General features: G+C 35.9%; 1 protein-coding gene across 6 annotated transcripts in view; it reads right to left on the bottom strand.

Moving 5' to 3' along the window:
• ABI1 (abl interactor 1) overlaps positions 1-20,490 on the bottom strand; it is an 86,148-nt gene that overhangs the window by 24,212 nt on the left and 41,446 nt on the right. For all 6 annotated transcript variants that reach the window (XM_014053129.2, XM_014053137.2, XM_087712597.1 and 3 more), the window contains exon 3: positions 2,903-3,079. In XM_014053129.2, the coding sequence (XP_013908604.1) occupies positions 2,903-3,079 (177 nt within the window). The remainder of the gene's footprint in view (positions 1-2,902; positions 3,080-20,490) is intronic.

Genomic DNA, 20,490 nt, shown 5'->3' with positions numbered 1-20,490 from the left:
GTAGTTGTATATCTAAGCAGGCACACAGTAAAGGAACTGTACTTCTTCTTCTTCTAAATCTTTGTTCTTTAACTCATTACCCAAAGCATTTTTTAAAAAAATGTGAGCTTCTCCATGAGAAGCCCAAGTACTTCTACAGAATTACAAACTTTTTTTTCCCCAAGTACGCTTCATTCATACAATTCTGTATTCTTCTTGTTTTTCTTTGGTGCTACAGTATGTATAGAAATAAAGCCCAGTTAAAGAGAAATAGGAATGTAATAATGACAGTCTAATCCAATCAAAATGTTGGCTTTTTCAGCAAGCCAGCCTGGCCTGAACAAAACAAAATAAAATATTGATCATTGTTAATTTTAATTCGATTTTTTTTTAAAAAATGTTATTGTTAATTCTAATTGGGTTTGTTTGGGATATTCTATTTAATTTTTTTTTAACTTTTGTATTATGTTTTTTTTTTTAATGTTGTACGCTGCCCTGAGTCTTTGGGAGAAGGGCAGCATATAAATCCAATAAATCCAACCCAATCCAATCCAGAGTGCCTCCTTATCTTAATATTATCTGCTCTATGGAGCAAGGCTCACCCTGAGATCTGGATAGCCACCTACTCTGCTGCTGGTTAGACGAGCTGTGAAAACCTAGCCTTTAACCCAAGCCTTTGGCAAGGGATTCTGCGCTGCCTGACTTCATTGTGCAATTTTATTTTATATTTTATGTTTTTTTTTAAAAATTCTTTGATTGTTATGAGTCATCCAGAATTTGTTGAGAGTTGGGCTGCACACAAGTTTAATAAATGGACATAGTCATGAAAAAGTCCATCAATTTATAATGGCTTGATGAACACATCCGAATTTGACCTCTGATTACTGCTGAACAAGATTCATAATCAGAAATGGCTGCCTTTATAAAGAATGAAAGCCATTTAGGAGCACAATGACTGGTAATTTGAGCAATTTTAAATATACAGAGTTGTCATTCTATAGTCTTTTGCACAGCGTGTCTCTGCTTAAAAGGCTTCAAGGAAGTGACTTGCATAAACTGCTTTAAGGGGGGAAAAGCAGATCTGATGTTATACTCCTACTTCCTTGTTCCTTCAACAGTTCCTTCTGCATCATTGCTTTTGTTCACTGAGCTTTTACCAAAACAGATGTTTAACATATAGCGCTATTATAAACTACTCAAATGCCTCAACAGTTTCAAGAAATGATTATCGTTTCTAGAGAAAAAAAATCTAATGTAAAGATTATTTTTAATATATGCATTAAAGCTAAAAGAAGACATAAACTGAAGAATTGCTTATCTCAAACATAAGACAACATTTTGCCTCAAAAATAAACAAGCAAAAATACCCCTGGATGCAAATATTACAATAATATTTATTTAATGTAATGAAATAGCAATCCTCTATTGCATCCAATGGCAAACAAGTTTAATATTCTGTTTCCCTTATCTAGCATATTGGGGGTGGGTGGGACAGGAAACACTAATTTTTGATATAATTCATCATTGTATTTAAATTCATTAATGATTACTCTTGTGAAATAAATGTGGTTTATTTCAATCAATCAAAATTAAAGACTAGCTACCATTCAAAATTTAGATGCAGTGGTAGATTCTGGTACCATTCCAGCAAGAAAAGGGGGCTGCATATGAAACACTGTAGTTTCTGCCTACACCATTTGCCTTTCAGTAAAAGATAATCCAAGAACTTGAAGAACAACAGATTTAGTGACCATTCAAAATTTCAACGCACAACCCCACAAATGGTACTTATGGCAATAACAATAGCCTTAGACTTATATACAGTCCCACAGTGCTTTACAGCACTCTATGGGCAGTTTGAATGTTAGCATCTTGTCCCCTACAAGCTGGGTCCTCATTTTACTGACCTTAAAAGGAGGGAAGGCTGACTCAACTTTGTGCCACTCAGGATCGAACTCCTGGCTGTGGGCAGAGTTAGCACACAATATTGCATTCTAACCATTGCACCACCCATGGCCATATTCCAAAGTTTGGCCCCTCCTTTCCCTCCCTCTTTCTTTATCTGTCTCTCTTCCCGTCCCCCACTGTTCCTCTCTGTCCCTTCTTCCCCCCCTCTCTCTCACACATAGAATCACATGACCATATTTTGATTGTTTTGCGATTGATCCACATTTATGGCAGTTTGCGGCATCCAATAGTCACATGATTGCAATTTTCTATGTTTTTGCTGAAAACCAGTTTCAACTTCAAGTTTTTTTTATCATAAATGCCCCAATAGGCAATAAATGAACAATAGGTTATCTTAAAAACCATTGCAAAAGAGTTTGCAAAAGTGGGCTGGTTGTGTGGGTGACTCACTTTATGATCCTCATGACATACAACCAGAATGGGCAGGCTCCATTGTTGTCATAAGTCTCTATATATGACTACAATGACTACAATTTCTATCTTCAAATGTTCAAAAGACATTCCTCATAACTGCTGTACAATAGAACAGGAAATTAGAGTTCATTCTATCAGAATAATCAAGGCTGTTTAAAATGGTAGGGCAAGCATCATAAATGTATTTTTAGATTCATGACAAAGCTGATATTTGTAGCTGTGTTTCCTCTGTATAGAGTTTTGTATACATATAGTTTTTTTAAGCAACATAACATAATTGGTTTCTCAAGAACCTTTTGAAAATAAATTCAGTTCATAAAGAAATTAGGAAGCTAACATCTGGATACGAAAAGCTTAAAAACGCATGTAAAAAAAGAAGAAAATGATCATCACCACCAAATATTGAATTTATTTTCCAAATTATATTTGAATAAAGCATTTTAGCAAGACAATCAATTTAGAAAGGCCAAAATAACATGTATCAGTGTTATTTGTTATCTGAAATGATTGAAAATATCTAGAACAAGAACCAAAGTCTTACCTTCACACCATGGCCTACATCATCCAATACTGTGTAGTCTATCGGTTTTCGAATATACCTTACAGGACGCTCCATGTTTGCTGGAGCTATAATTTTGTGTGTTCTGGAAGTATTCTTATTGGTTGTCAAAATGCCAATTTCTCTGCGGGCAACTTTTTCTTTATGTATGTCCACTGTCTATAAAGAAAATAAAAGACACAAATGCATGCTTAACAACTTAAGTTTTATTTCAATGTTTTTTGGATAATATATAATGTACTATATTTTGATCAATGTAGGGAATGACAGGCAGTTTTTTCCCCTTTATGTTTGATTGCTCTCTGAACCCACCAGAGAGAGTGGGTCCTAAATATAAGTAAACTTGGAAAGAAATTGGATGTAGGACAAATAGCTTACATGACATATAATATACCATTGTTCCAAATATCATTTGCTAGAACATTCTCATGGTTTCAAGAAAGTGTTTTCTTGCTCAGCTGGAGATCACTTCCTCCCATGCATCCTTGCAATTATGGTGCAATTAAACAACATGGAGCAAAAACACATGCAAAATCATACCTTTCTTTAACTACACCCATTAAATGGAAAAGGTAAATAACAATCTACATATAACCACAGGAAAGGAAGCTTTTCCTATAAAAACAATCTGATCTCAGGAAGTGTGCTATAATTAAAAGAAAATCCAACATTTTATCAGAAAGAGATGGAACTCAAAAGTAATTAGAAAAAATATCCTGGAAGAAAATCAATTTTCTGGTCACAAAAAAAATCTAAATTTAAAATGTTATATTTATGTGAAGAACCTATCCTCATAAACTAAACATTTTTCAAACTATAGAATTCTTCCATTCTGGGGAGATAATTGGGGTCATTACAAACTATTAGGTTAGTACAAACTATTTTTGCATTGCTGTGCTAATGTTTGTAGTTTTTAATTGCAATTATTCACATCCTAGCAATTTGGTCCCCTTCAAAATTCAATACAATAAATAAAAATAAGGATAGAAAATGATGATAATGCATTTGTCAGCCTCCTCCTTTTCATGGTTACAGATTTTCAGAGATTCCAAGCTGCTTTTTAAAAAAATTTCCAATGTTATATATCAGGAGACTAAAAAACTTAGCATATAGGCACAAAATTAAAGGAAAAGAGGAAATGTCATACTGGAAAATTGTTATCAATAGTATCAGCTACAAGAAAGATTACACTTCTAGTTATATATTCTATAACTTAAATACAAATTGCTAATGACACTTTTGAAATATTGGAGATAATTCCAAACATTGTTTTACAGTATAAAGGACACAGATACAAAATCTCTGCACCATTTATAATTTCATAACACAATGCAATGTAATTCAGGAAACAATTTAAAATGTAAAGGCTATATAAATATCAAGAATTAGAACATACTCAAAATCTTTGAATATGTTCTAATTCTTGATATTTATATATCTTGATATTCTTGATATTTATATAGTCTTTACATTTAAAATTGTTTGAATATGTTAGTAAAATTTCAAATTTTGGCAAGGATGTTTACTAATGATTTTGTTCCAAGGTTCGAACCCAGCTAACAATCGAAATTTCATTTCAATTTCTCAATCAATCTTTTCTAGAATTAAATTATAAGTTTAATATAATGTGTAGCGCACATTTGCATATGTATCCAAATCCCAATGTCCGGCAATCTTGTCTTTAGTCTCATCTTGAATTGCCTTTTATTCTGAAGATAATTATTGTAAGAAAATTATTGTAATTATGTATGCAGATGTGGTGATCCAAATTCTAGAAATAGACCAAAGACATAGCAAGAATTATTTGGCAAGATCAAACTTCACCCTGGATAATACATTCATAGATTGCTGGAAGAATAAAAAGTGACCTCAAGAAAGAATGCCATAATTTGAAACATTAAATATGGCATTGAGACAGAACAAATAAAAGATTGCAGGATAAAATGGATGCAATTTTTAAAAGAAATAATTATACTATAACAAGAGAACTTATGAAAAAATTCAGTGACATTTACCCCAAGCTATAATTTAAGAAAAAATTACCCTAGTACAAAATGTTTTATAGATTATAAAGCTTCAGTTTTTACTATTATGAATCGTTCTAAAGCAAGTAGATTTTTAAAAACCCACAATTTTTAAGGTACATGCTAATAGTGTAAGGATTAAGTTGGGATAAAATTGAAAAAAGTCACTTTGCTAATAATATTAAACTAGAAAACCAAAGCTGGTTTTCACAACAACACACAACACAACAACATAACAAATACACACCAATGGCAAAATTAATATTACTTAATATCCAGAACAAAATTTGAGTAAACTAAGCAAAAATATTTATAGAATAGAATAGGACCTTGGAGGTCTTCTAGTCCCAGCCCTTGCTCAAGCAGGAGAACCTGTACCATTTCAGACATCTGACTGTCTAGTCTCTTCTAAAAAACATCCAGGGATGGAACACCCATGATTTCTGAAGGAAAGCTGTTCCACTGGTTAATTGTCCTCACTGTTAGGAAGTTTCTCCTTAATTCCAGGTTGCTTCTCTCTTCGATTAGTTTCCAATCATTGTTTCATCCTGCCCTCTGGTGCTTTGGAGAATAATTTGATACCCTCCTTTTTGTGACAGCCCCTCAAATACTAGAATACTGCTATCATGTCACCCCTGATTTTTCTTTAAACTTCAAAGTGAAGATGGTTTTGAAGGAGGGAACATCTGATGCAAAAAATACAGACCAGAAGCAATTGTAATGTTACAATACAATAGCAGAGTTGGAAGGGACCTTGGAGGTCTTCTAGTCCAACCCCCTGCCTAGGCAGGAAACCATACACCATTCCAGACAAATGACTATCCAACATCTTCTTAAAGACTTCCAGTGTTGGAGCATTCACAACTTCTGGAGGCAAGCTGTTCCACTGATGAATTGTTCTAACTGTCAGGAAATTTCTCCTCAGTTCTAAGTTGCTTCTCTCCTTGATTAATTTCCACCCATTGCTTCTTGTTCTACCCTCAGGTGCCTTGGAGAATAGTTTGACTCCCTCTTCTTTGTGGCAACCCCTCAGATATTGGAACACTGCTACCATGTCTTCCTAGTCCTTCTTTTCATTAAACTAGACATACCCAGTTCCTGCAATCATTCCTCATATGTTTTAGTCTCCAGCCCCCTAATCATCTTTGTTGCTCTTCTCTGCACTCTTTCTAGAGTCTCCACATCTTTTCTACATCGTGGTGACCAAAACTGAATGCAGTATTCCAAGTGTGGCCTTACTAAGGCATTATAAAGTGGTATTAACACTTCAGGTGATCTTGATTCTATCCCTCTGTTTATGTAGCCTAGAACTGTGTTGGCTTTTTTGGCAGCTGCTGCACACTGCTGGCTCATATTTAAATGGTTGTCCACTAGGATTCCATGATCCCTCTCATAGTTACTACTATTGAGCAAGGTACCACCTATACTGTATCTGTGCATTTTGTTTTTCTTGCCTAAATGTAGAACCTTACTCTTTTCACCATTAAATTTCATTTTATTAGATAGTGCCCAATGTTCAAGTTTGTCAAGATCCTTCTGTATCTTAAGCCTATCTTCTGGAGTGTTGGCTATTCCTGCCAGCTGGGTGTCATCTGCAAATTTGATGAGTTCCCCATTTATTCCCTCATCCAGATCATTGATGAAGATGTTGTAGAGTACTGGGCCTAAAACAGAGCCTTGGGGTACTCCACTTCATACTTCCCTCCATGTAGATGCAGTTCCATTGGCGACTACACGTTGAGCGTGATTGGTCAGCCAGGGATGGTTGGTCAGCTAGGGATGTTAACATATCATTTGATATAATCACTTATCATGTACAATGGAAGGGAACCTAAATTTGTGATACAGTGAGTTTTCATTTTTTTCATAACATCAAATATTTTAAACTCCTCACCTCTTTCTTTTGAGGATTCATCCGACCATGAGCCTCATGGTCTACGTTGCAATTACTTTTTCTTTTGTATTTGTTTTGTGATTCAGTATTTATTTATCTTATACAATCAAAAGACAAAAGCATTTTGCTTTATAACAGCCATTTTAGTTTCTTTCAACATTCATTCCCGAGAATAGATTGCATATTTTCCATTACTTCTCTACCAGAATCTACACATCTTGTCATTTTTCTCTCCACTTTTCCTATCTAATATCTTGATTTTTGATACTTTTACTTTATGTTATGGTTTTTATAAATCAACAAATTCACGCTAAAGTTGGGTGTTATACCTTTCTCAATGACCTGCTGAAAAAAAATAAATCTGGTCTATCCCTCCCAATTGCTAAGCATGTTTCTTCTACCAATTTCCCAAAATATGCAAACCACCCACCTTAAGTTGAAACACTTGAAGTATCTTTCTTGAATTATCAAGTTTCATGGATGCCATAGTCAAACTTAAGCTGTCAGTAAAGGTAAAGGTTCCCCTCAAACATATGTGGTAGTCGTTCCCGACTCTAGGAGGTGCTGCTCATCTCCGTTACAAAGCCAAAGAGCCAGCGCTGTCTCCATGGTCATGTGGCTGGCATGACTAAACACCGAAGGCGCACAGAACACTGTTACTTTCCCACCAAAGGTGGCTCCTATTTTTCCACTTGCATTTTTACATGCTTTCGAACTGCTAGGTTGGCAGAAGCTGGGAGAAGTACCAAGTACCGCCTCTACCAATTCAAAATCTTCGTGATATACAGAGCTGAGCTATAATTCACATATCTTCCAATTAGCATAAAGAAATCACAGGACAGGTTTTCATAATAACAGCTCCTCCTAGCTTATTCTAACCGATTTACAGATGCATTAAAGTTTTGTATAAATAGCAGCTGTTTTGTTTCCATAGTAGTTCTGTATCAGTTTGCATATACACTGAACTTAAACTTACATTATTGAACGATGTGGCTGTGATTAATTTTCAGAATTTTTAATATTGAATATTTTTACTAGAAAGTGGAATAAGGTCATCATGTTTTCAGTACAAGGTTTGCATTCACAGAAGGAGAATAAAAAATTTGGTCTGAAGCACAGAATCCAGTATCTAGAGAGCTTATGTTTCCATTATTAATAATATACTCAGTCCTTAGAGTTACTCAGATAAGCTTGGAAAAGCAGTCAGGCGGGCAGCCGTTAATAAAGCATCAAGAACAAGATATTACTTGGAATCCTAATATCAGAATCCAGACACAGACTTTAACTGTGTTTTCTTTTAAAATCAGATTATATTACGCTCCTATAAGGAAAACCAGGGGACACAGTGGTTCAGTGGCTAAGATGCTGAGCTTGTCGATCAGAAAGATTGGCTATTTGGTGGTTTGAATCCCTAGTACCATGTAACAGAATGAGCTCCCGTTACTTGCCCCAGCTTCTGCCAACCTAGCAGTTCGAAAGCATGTAAAAATGCAAGTAGAAAAATAGGGACCACCTTTGGTGGGAAATTAACAATGTTCTGTGTGCCTTCTGCATTTAGTCATGCCGGACACATGTCCATCAAGACGTCTTCGGACAGTGCTGGCTCTTTGGCTTTCAAACGGAGATGAGCACCGTCCCCTAGAGTCGGGAACAACTAGCACATATATGCGTGGGGAACCTTTACCTTTACCTATAAGAGATTCCTGAACAAAGCTCAGGAATAAGAATCTGCTGTACTCATCATAGTAACTGTTACCTTATTATAGTTTTGGTATTTATAAAAATTGGGTTTTCAAATTTAATTTATTTATATTTATGAAACTTGCCTTTTTTAAAAGAAACATGTTGAAAGGACCTTGCAAATGTTTATTTCTTGTGTGCAGGATCTCTAGTTGCCTGTCAGGTTTCTCCCAGCTGATGCTAGAAAATTCACAGGTATTATTTCAAGGCCAAAATGCTTTGAAAATATATGTTTATTGCAAACACTAAAGAGCAATTAAAGAAATTCAGTGCTTGATAAATGTAAAATTCAAGCACTGTTTCTAGTGAATTTTTTCTGCTCCTGAAGGATAACCTGCTAACAATCTCAAACATTGGGGTTTGCCACCTATAATAACAATGCAACACATCAGCTTAGCTTCAGGACATTCATTTCTAACATTGTCATATTTTACCCTCTTCTTTCTTTCTTCACAATCACCCACAAGATTTTTTATTTATCTATTTCCGAGTTAAGTCAACCTGCAAAGAGATTAGAGTCTTCAATTCTGACCTGTCTGAGGTTCTGAATAAAGACCTGTTTCCATGTGCATTTTCCTCTTTAAATGTAAATAAAGAGAAGTAAAGGGAAAGAGTATTCAACTGGCACACCTCAATTTCTAGTTAAATATTTGTGCATGATAAAATACAGGGCTTTTGAAGCAACTTTCACAGTCTATGAATAGATGGTTACTCACATTAACAGAATCTCCAGCATATCTCAAAACAATTCTTAACTGTGCCATTAAGCTTTCATTCACATTTTGTTCTCTATGAAAACCTGCCAAGACTTGATTTTGCCATCACATTGCCCTGGAATTCAAAAATCACAATTCTGGACTTAGGAAGGAATGCCTCCTAGCTGTGCTACCAGGCATGTTTGGTGCAAGGAAGTATTACGAAGAAATCCTCTAATTCTGAGAATTGGAAAAACAACTTTATTCCACTACCTGTATTACAGCATGCCTGCAATTTATATTATTTTGTCTTCTAACTGGCTTTTGTGAAACGTAAGATATATCATTAAGGTATCATTTGAAGAAAATGCTACACTTAATTCAAACAATTCCAACAGATTTTTCTCAGTATGGCCAACTGCTTGTACAGGAAATAAAATGAACAAGCAGAAAGTTATATCCAAATTGATGTAACATATAGCGCTTTTAGTGTGTAGAAAGTTAGCACACATTCATCTCCTAGAACAGTGATGGCGAACCTTTTTGGCACCCAAGTGTCCAAAACAGAGCGTGCACACCATAGCATTGGAAACCCGAAGACCAGTTGGCTGGTGCGCATGCACGCGGCAGTCAACTGGTCTTCAGGTTTCCAGCATGATGGCGTACACAGAGACCTGCTGGCCGGTGCGTGCATACAGCCGCTGGCAATGGCATGCGTGACCACAGAGAAGGCTCTGTGTGCCACCTCTGGCACATGTGCCATAGGTTCACCATCACGGTCCTAGAAGAATGAAATTTTCTAGGAAATATTAAAAAGGCAGAATATTATATTTTCCCTAAAGGAGAAATATGTTTCTTAAGACATACACTCAGAACTTCAGCTCCCTGCCTCCCAGTAGATATTTTGGTGTCAACCTATCTACAAGATAAAAGGCTGGGCCAGCTTATCTACAAAACAAAAGACCTTTACCCTCAGGACCTAATAGGATTATACCTCTACCCATCTCACCACATGGCACCCAGGAAGATTGCATCACCCAGCAAGATTCAACCAAGCCTGGGATTCAAGACAGCCCGCAAAGCTATCCCTGCATGGCCCCATGGGAGCCTGACAACCAATCAGAATACATGCCCTTGCCACAGGAACAGGAAGCAAGTTCTTCCTGAACCTTCAAGAGCGGGTATAAATCTCTTTCTCTCCCTCTCACTGTCATCCATGTGCTCAATTTCCCCAGACAGCAAACCATGTGGTCCTGTCCACCATTAAACTATCTTTCCAAACATGTTTCCAGTGTCTTTCTCCCCCCTTAGAAATGAACCTAGATGGACATTTCTTCGAACAAGTGAGATTCTCTCCATTTTTTTCTTTGGCACAAGTTGGTTTTTTTAGAATCTAAACATTCAAAAAGTGCAGCTCACAGAGCCTTATATGGTCCCTAACAATCTTTCTGAAGACTCAGTATTCACTGTTAGGGTTGTGAGTGGGGCTATTATGGATAAACTGCATATTTTCCTCATTTACTTTTGGAATACATTGTGGGTAAAGCCTGATTTGACCATCAAATGGCTAGAAACAGAATTTGTTTCATTCAGAAGAACAAATTATTTTGATATTGTTGCCCAGAAAAGACATGTCTGTGTATTTCTCAGAAATCAAATTTCACTCAACGATCATTATATCTTACTGCTTCCACCTTTTTTTAACTTCAAATTTCTGATAATAAAGCCAAGATGGAGAACTGCATGAGACACTTCAGAAAAAGTAATACAATTTATGATCCCAAATATGATTGAAATGCTGAATGAAATTTATTCCATTTTTGCAAAGTATGTGTTGTATGGAAAAAATTAGAAACATGAATCTTACAGCTTTTATTTTGCTAAAATATTAGGGAATTCTGCCACTGTTTAGCTAAGTACAGAATAAATTGTATCTTAATAGGAGAAATGGTATCTTTAAAAAATTAAATAAAACAAAATGAAGAAATATGGTTTTCTTAAAATAAATAGAAGTATTATCTTTCTTTAATCTGTCAAAGTTGTACACACACACAGACACACAGACACACAGACACACAGACACACAGACACACAGACACACACACACACACAAAGCAAAACAGGAAATGTGCAATCTGTTTTTGACTCTTCATACCCCACATAGTTAAGGCACATACTCAAAATGCATAAAATGCATAATAGTATAAAACAATGCAAACACATGCCCAGGCCTACTCACTTCATTTAAAGCTTCCTAAGACTGACAGTATCCAAGATTTTATATATTTCATTCCAATTCTCATATGCTTTCAGTTCTGATATATATCACGAAAGCACTTAAAGACATATACAGAGTAGATCTTACGTTGAAATAAAAGGATAATACCTCTTTAAAAATATGAAGAGGGATTCAGTTCAAATGGCATGCTCAATGTATGCTTAATAGAAACTCAAAAAAGCAGGAACATAAGCATGATGACTCCTTCCTTAAGTCTTCAAACCCCCTTTAAAGCCTTTTTAAAATTGGTATTTTCACATTTTAATTACCAACAGGAAGGTTTCCCTTTTCATTGGGAATATCTCCCTCCCTCGTTTTGTTTTAATCATAAAATTTCAAATATTGTGATCTTGTTAAGACCTGGCTGTTCCGACAGGCCTGGGGCTAAAGACTTGCAGCCCCACTCCGAATGGTATGATTGTTGTGTTTTTTAACTGTGTATGTCTTTATATTTTGTAATTTTGTTTGTTTCCCCCTCCCTTGAATTGTGAGCCGCCCTGAGTCCCTTTCAGGGAAAAGGGCGGCATACAAATAAAGTAAATTCAAATTCAAATTCAAATTGTTGCATGGTCAAATTTGTTGTTCATTTATTCATGTATTAAATTTGTACTTGTATTTTCTCAAGGGATTCAAGAATGATGTATGTAGCATTCCGTCCCTCAATTCTTTCCAGCCAATAATGAGTGAGGCTGCTTGTGTTGAAAAATAATAACTGTGTCATTCAGCGGGTTCTCATGGCTAAGAGTGAATTACATCCAACAGCCTTCTCTTGCTGGATTTTTCTTCCAGATTATTTGTAGTGTAAAGAAACAAATACCATACCTTATATCAGTAATGGCACCAAGTGCCCAAACTGCATGCGCGCACATGCACAAACTGAAAGATGCGTGTGCCCATGCAAATGTGCGCGTGTGCAGGCATGCACATGTGCATGTACAGACATGTGCACACGCAGACGTGCGTGAACTTGCACATGCATACACATGTGAGTGAACATGCACGCATGCGAAGCAGAGGCTCGAAGACTAATTGAGCAGCCAGAGGTGGGGCATCCCAACACTAGCAGCGCAGCAAGAGGTAAGATCTTTTTCTTTCATGAATTTGTTTTGTTGTTTGCAGGGAAACAGAAGCTCACGAAAGAAACACCACAGAGATCTGACCTGGGGCAATGGTGTGCATGCCAGCAAAGAGGGCTACACATGCCACCTCTGGCACTCAGGCTCGACATCTTGGCCTTATATCATAGGGCACCCCAAAATTTAATTCAAGACTTTTCCTAATATACAACACAAAAATTGCCTTTTTCCTAGTTGCCATGTATTCCAGTTGGCATTTTCATTGTGCAATTAACCACATAAAGTCCAACCAAATTTCAGAAATCCTGGTCTCTCTAGCCCATCATTAGTTAAGTCCTAACTGGAGAATATCAGGAATATCTTTTGAATATTAGTACTATTGCTGTTATAATCCGCTTAAAGGAATACAGGTAGTCCTCAATTTACAACCACACTTGAGCCCAAAATCTCTGTTGTTAAGTGAGATATTTGTCAAGTGAATTTTGCCCATTTTATGACATTTCTTGCCACAGTTGTTAAGTGAATCACTGCAGTTGATAAGTTAGTAAGGTTTAAGGTTTATTCAATTTGTATGCCGCCCTATTCCCGAGAGACTCAGGGCGGCTAACAATCTGGGGGGAAGGGGATACAAAATAAAAGTAAAAAGACAAACAATTTAAAAATACAGCAACATTCATACCTCGGATAGGGGTTGGAAGATTCAACAGCCCCAGGCCTGCCAGAACAACCAGGTCTTAGTAGCTTTGCGGAAAGCCGGAAGGGAGGTAAGGGTCCGGATCTCGACGGGGAGATCATTCCAGAGGGCCGGAGCAGCCACAGAGAAGGCCCTCCCCCAGGGAGTTGCCAGCCGGCATTAGTACCATGGTTATTAAGCGAATCTGATTCCCCAATGGACTTTGTTTGTCAGAAGGCATAAAAGGGGATCACAGGACCTTGAGACACAGCAACTGTAAATATGAACCAATTGCCAAGTGCCTGAATTTGATCATATGATCATGGCGCTGCTACAATGGTTGAAAGTATGAAAAATGGTCATAAGTCACTTTTTTTCAATGCCATTGTAACATCGAACGGTCACTAAATATACTGTTGTAAGTCGAGGACTACCTGTACAGTCCTTTCTTCCCTTTCATAAAGCCATTTTGATCCACAATTGTTTAAGAAATAAGTTCTACTTTCTTGATGCTGACTCACAATTTTATTCATTTTTTTACTTCTGCTTCCTTAATGGATGTAAGAGAATTACATAAAAATTCCAAAAAGGCACGTATACATGAATGTACTAAAAAAACATCTGAGAAATGCTTAAACCCAACTTCTGTAGGAATTAAATTACTTCCACTAGCTTTCGCAACACTGATATTTTTAAAATGTTAAAAGGGCAAGAACTGGAGCAAAAGAAATGTGCAGTCACAGAACACACCCACACTATGACGTAACCCATTTCAGATACGTGGAAAATTATTCTGTTTCTAGTGAAGCATGCGTCTACAGAGTGAAAGACTAAGAAATGTTGTTTCTAATGCCCTTCCTTTTATTTTAACTCTGTCCTGGCATCTCAACCCTTTCTCACAATTTAGATTGGAAGCCAAATATCTGGTGAATAAAGTCCAACTTTATAATAGTGCTTTGGCCAGGATTTCTTACTAGTACAAAAAAAAATAAAAAAATCCATGGGCTTACTTTACAAAAATATTTACAAAAATCTTGCATTACTCAGACCCCACGAGCCATTTTTCTAAAATTATAATTGGCTTGCCTACTATAAAAAAATAGGATTACAAAATTTCTGTGATGAATTTTGAAATATTTCCAATGATGAACTTTTTACAGAGAGAATTAGATAAAGTTTTGAGAACCTAGTATGATAAAAGAAAATCAGATGTCTTTGTGCATTTTTTAAAAAAAGCAATACTACAGATTATATATGTTATCCGTGCCCATGGAATTAATCACACTGGCAAAACTTTAATTTTAATGTATTCTAGTCACACAATAAGAAGAGAGTCCAAGCTGTGAAAAATATCTTAAATCAAATCTTTATTTTCGTCACAGACTAGCACATAAAATATTTTAAAGATTGGTATTTTGAGGCATCCTGCCTCAGGGAAAAAAAATTCTAAATTTTTGCACAATTTTTTCAAGCAGCTTCATGTTCCCATAAATCAGATTCGTCCATAGGCAAATTGTTAGTCATCATCTGACCAGAATACCAATTCTACCAACACTGCTTCTCTTTTTTCACTTGAGCTTCTCATCATATTCTTTATTTTAGCTCCTTCCTGTTTCTACTTTTTTTTAAAAAAATTGTTGGCCATTTCCTTCTTTTTCTCAACAAAACACGAGCTCAAGGAAGGCCTAGAACAACTTGTGTTTGTCTTCTGGCAGTCATGATTAGAATACTAAAACTATACGGAAGCCCATGTGTGATGTTTGAGACAAAGATAGCTGCAAACGAAAGGCTTTTCTAGCAACTGGGATTTTGTCACTACTTCACAATGAGAACAGAACACTGCGTTTATGTTCTGTAAGTAATAGTTTGCATGCCAACAAGCCACAGACAACTGTTGTACAAAAACATATGTGCAACTTGTAAAAGAAAGTAGCAGGTGGCAGTAGAAGACATCTACTCAAAGCAGAAGGGAACACCTAAAAATAGAGTCAATATGGCAATATCCTTTTAAAAAAAAAATGGAATGAAAACTGAGCACATGAGCTGCTGAGCCAATACCTCAAGATCCTTGATGATAAGAAGAGTTCCAATCAAGTAAATGTTCATGTTTTGGGCAATTTTATATTTACACATAAACATGTATAAAGAATACATAAACAAGGTTAAAGAATAAGAACAATTAGGGCACTAGCTGTAGAAAGATACATATTGTGTATATAATGCTCCAACAACATACATTGCAATGTAAACAATGTCACCATATCATTGTTAATGGTAATATTTTTAAATAAAATATAGCTCCTAGCAAGAAAAAAATATAACAAGACATCGTGGTCATGTGGCTGGCATGACTAAACACCGAAGGCGCACGGAACACTGTTACCTTCTCACTAAAGGTGGTTCCTATTTTTTCTACTTGCACTTTTACGTGCTTTCGAACTGCTAGATTGCCAGAAGCTGGGACAAGTAACTGGAGCTCACTATTACACGGCACTAGGGATTCGAACCACCAAACTGCCAACCTTTCTGATTGACAACTCAGCGTCTTAGCTACTGAGCCACTGCGTCCCTTGTCAATTATGTATTCATGCATTTATATATAGTTTTTGTATTTATATTGGAATGAAGTGCAAAGCATTGAACCAGCATAAGAAACCAGGATCTCCTAACAAAGTTCATTCTAGCACTTCCTCCAATTCCAATCCAAGTGATTGTAAAATCTGTCTCTAATGCTGTAGGTAGGTTTTTAGACTGAGATATTTTGCCAGTGGAACATAATGCAATATTAACAAGGCACATAAATAATGCTCTATATCATCAGACAGAAGGGAAGTCTAAAATGTACACTTCGCTGTTTGTCTCCTTTTAAACCATCTTGTCCTACAATGTTTTTCTACCTTAGCTAAAAGCAAAGTAAAAAAAAAAAACAGGGATGAACTTGTAGTGAGTATTTGTTTTTCTGTTTGTAACTTACTTCTCTATAAAACCGATGTACAAATTCCACAAATCAACTCAACAAAAATCTTTCATATCTTTATGTGAATAGGAACCTGGGTCTCTTGTGATAGCATTATATATTTGGTGCAGGTGCTTTTTCAGAAAGTAAATTTGATGCAAACAATTTGTTGACTACATTGATTTAAGCAAGAATGGTGTACATCATATATCAGTTATGCTCATGGTTTTTAAATAGAGAGAGAGATAATTGCGTTTAATAATAAAAATCTGAGTTAGACCACAATTAGAGTTGAAAATAGCCATTGAGCCTAAAGCAGCCACTTGCTTTTTAAGATGCTTATATATGGTAATCATCAGAAGGACACTTCTATAAACTGGCCTCATTCTGTCAATTCCCTTAAATTTGCATCTTATAAGCTCTCACCATGCCTTTGTTTCTGGCACATTATGAGTAAAGACACATACAAATCAGGAACATTGGCACACAGTCAAGGCTGCTTAAACAGTTTATATATACAATAAAGCCTTTTATACATCTTGCCAAGGTAACTGAAAACGTCCGTTGTAGTAGCGCCTTTCCAAAAAAATATGTCACACTGGAAAAAGTCCTAAGAATAAGGAGGGAATTTATTAATTAACCTATCTAAGCATATGTTCTGAAATAAATTTGACCCAGAGTAAGTAAATGTCCTTCAGATAATTTGGATTACGGATCTCACAATACCATGATGGCTGAAGATGTTGCTCAAAAGAGTGGTGTAGTGGTTAGAGTGCAGTACTGCAGGCTACGTCAGCTGACTGCTAGCTGCAGTTCGGCAGATCAAATCTCACCAGGCTCAAGGTTGACTCAGCCTTCCATCCTTCCGAAGTGGGTAAAAAGATGACCCATATTCTTGGGGGCAATATTCTGACTCTGTAAACTGCTTAGAGAGGGCTGTAGTGCTATTGCTATTGCTCAATAAGGGCAAAACAACTAGAACACAACTTCCAGACTTCTGAAATAACGTCTGTTTGCTTCAAAATTCCCTACACATTTTTCTTAAAAGATGTTAATTAAATCTCAACCGATTTTGCTCTGCAGCTTTAAGTATAGCTGTAGAAAAGTAAGCCGTTCACAAACTATCTTATATTGGTTCTGGAGAATTTCCAAAATGACTTGTAGGATAGTGTTAATGAAGTAGTATTCTCATAGCCAGCAGGATCCATAAAGTGTCTTTGGTTTTTTTATATATATTATTAGTTATTTCCACTGGATTTCTTTTTAATATATTGATATACTGCAGATAATAGATCTTACGTCCACAGAGATATTAGGATCTTAGCTTAAAGACTGTACTTTACTGACAGAACAGAATGTTCTCTGTTGTCCCCAAGCATGAGTATTTATTTATATGTAAGCTTTTATACCCGTTTATTACTGCACATATTAAGAAATGGTTGCCACAATATCTTTTTTACTTACAAAGTTAGACCAGATATGTTAATTGGACACAATTTAAAATGAAATCCGTTTGGGATATACATATATGAATAGGACTTAATGCTTTTTGCAAGTCTAACAGCAAACGTCTGAGAAAACAGAGATTTCTTAACAGGGAAAAGGATCTCCCATATTCTATCCAATGGAACAAAAGTGCATGAATGACACTGTCTGGAATAGGATGCTCCTTTCCATTTTTTCAGAATTGTCTAGGAGAATAAAATATATATTTTTGCTATAGACTTCTATAAGTTGAATCAAGCCCTAGAGGATATGCATTGTATTCAAAATTGCTTGTTAAATTGAAAAGTAATATACCAAAATCAATACACATCTATTTGCTTTGGAGTAATACTGTAACTAGCAAAGTCCAAGATCTTATGCTTAACATGATCCTAACAAAAATTATAATCCAGATAAATATAGAGTTAAATTGCTCAAAACTTTCAATTTATGAGGTATCAATATCCTGCAGAAATATAATTTTGTTCCTAGGCAAAAGATAGTTTAAAAGAATATTATTTTTAAATACTGTACATAAACTGATGCTTGATATTGCTTAATACTGCTGCTTTATTTCTATGATGCAGGAAATGGAAAATCTGTTCATATGAAAAATCAATTTCAAAACAAAACATACAGTACTTTAATGCCATTAATATCTTGCTTGCTTTTATGGAATAAAAAGTTATTTCTCAACTGATCTCGGTATTGATTAATATAAAGTGAAGAAACAACATCAGAATTATAAATCATAGGATCAAAAAGACATAATTACACCAGAGACTTCCTAAAACTCATTAAATAGTTGAGAGCAAAGTCACCCATGTGAATGCATTCTCGTTTAGAAGAGCCATTCTTTTCTCAATGAATGAGCTACTTATCCTTCAGTGTCAAGGCTCTAAGTCCATTGTTTCCTAGTAATTTTGTCACATCAGTGATTAGCATGCTGCCAAAGAAGCATCCCCTTGGCAAACACAGCAGTGGTGGGTTTCTAATTTTTTTACTACTATTTGCTGGTACTCGCTCTGGCGGAGCCTCCCGCCACCGGTACTACCGTTTCACCTGACCGGGCCGAACTGGGAACAACCCACCTCTGAAACACAGTTTTATCCATGTCTATTTTATGTCTTCCATTTTCAGAAATGAAGTTTATAATATAGGGGTGTCAAACTCCCAGCCCGCAGGCTGGATGTGTCACGCGCTGGGCACCCCACCTCCATTTTAGCGAAAGGGGGGGGGAAGTTGCGATAGGTCACGTGATTACAATGTGACACTGCATGTTTGACACCCATGATATAAAAGATTCAGAACGGAAGTACAGGTAGTCCTCCACTTATGACCAGAATTGAGCCCAAAATTTATGTTGCTAAGTGAAATATTTGTTAAGCAGGTTTTGCCCCATTTTATGATTATTCATAAAATTCACAGTTGTTAAGGGAATCATTGCATTTGTTAAGTTAGTAACCTGGTTGTTAAGTGAATCTGACTTCCCCATTGACTTTCCTTGTCAGAAGATTGCGAAAGGTGATCACATGATTCTGAGGCACTGCAACTGCCATAAATATGAACCAGTTGCCAAGCATCCAAATTTTGATCACATGACCATAGGAACGCTGTAAGCATGAAAAAAGATCATAGGTCACTTTTTTCATTGTCAGCGTAATTTTTAACGGTCACTAAATGTTGTACGTTGAGGACTATCTGTATACCAATTCAGTATTGCATAATGAAAAGCCAACAGTGATTTCCATTTCGTTTCAGCTATTATGAACTTGAAGAAAAAGACATTAAGGCAACTCCTTGCTTTTGGGTATCAATAAATCCACTTCCTGGATTTGCTAGTCATTGTACTGCAATGGATGGATCTTAAAAGAGTTGAAATAAATGCCTCAGTAAGTAGCAGGATCTAATCTTTGGCTTATCTCAGAAGGCTGGCTTTGATTCATATTTCCATTAGAAAATCCCAGAGCTGTCAAGCAGACTTAAAAACCAGAGAACATCCCAGAAGCAAATCTATGTTATTGCCAAGGAAGTAGACATATCTAAATAGCCACTAGCAATTGAACTAAAATGTATCTTTATCATGCCTAGAGTTTAAATAATAGATAGGGATTTACATCTATTGATTTATCAGATTACAAAACTGAGGATGTGTCACACCTTTCTCATCATGATGGGAATGGAAAAAAACAGATACAGCATAACTTAAGTAACTGTTTTCTCTATTTAAAAAAAATGAGCATAGCCCAGTTTATTAATGATGTTGCACTTTGTGAAATGTTATATAATTGTAAATATTAAAATATTACTCCTGTCCAAGTCTCACTGCAAAATCTGATTAAACTTCAATCTGTATTATAATTGATTCAAAGGACATATTTGAAATCTTGTTTCTAGGGCTAATGTTGATTAAAAAATAAATAAACAACAAGCAATGAGAAAAAACTAGTGGTAAAATAGATATTAGACTCTGCATAAATTATTCCCAGGGACCATCATGAGCGTATCTGAAAACAACCATGATACTAACACCAAAATAAAAGCAAAATTGTTTTACAAAGAGAACATTTTTGCCAGAGCATAAAATCTTGCAGGAATTTGGCATCCTTCTACAAAGTTTTAAATTTTGTTATTTATTGCAGACATTTATTCTTTTAAATTTAAATTTTGCTTTAATTTAATGTTGGGATCCTGTTGGGACACTTATTGGATTCTTAAACCCTGGATGACTGAACATTCCTCAAATTTT

Source organism: Thamnophis sirtalis, unplaced genomic scaffold (genome assembly GCF_051295495.1).
Source record: "Thamnophis sirtalis isolate CommonGarterSnake01/CBP01778 unplaced genomic scaffold, rThaSir2_p1.2 scaffold_4, whole genome shotgun sequence".
Lineage (NCBI taxonomy): Eukaryota > Metazoa > Chordata > Lepidosauria > Squamata > Natricidae > Thamnophis > Thamnophis sirtalis.
This window is presented reverse-complemented; position numbering and strand designations above follow the sequence as displayed.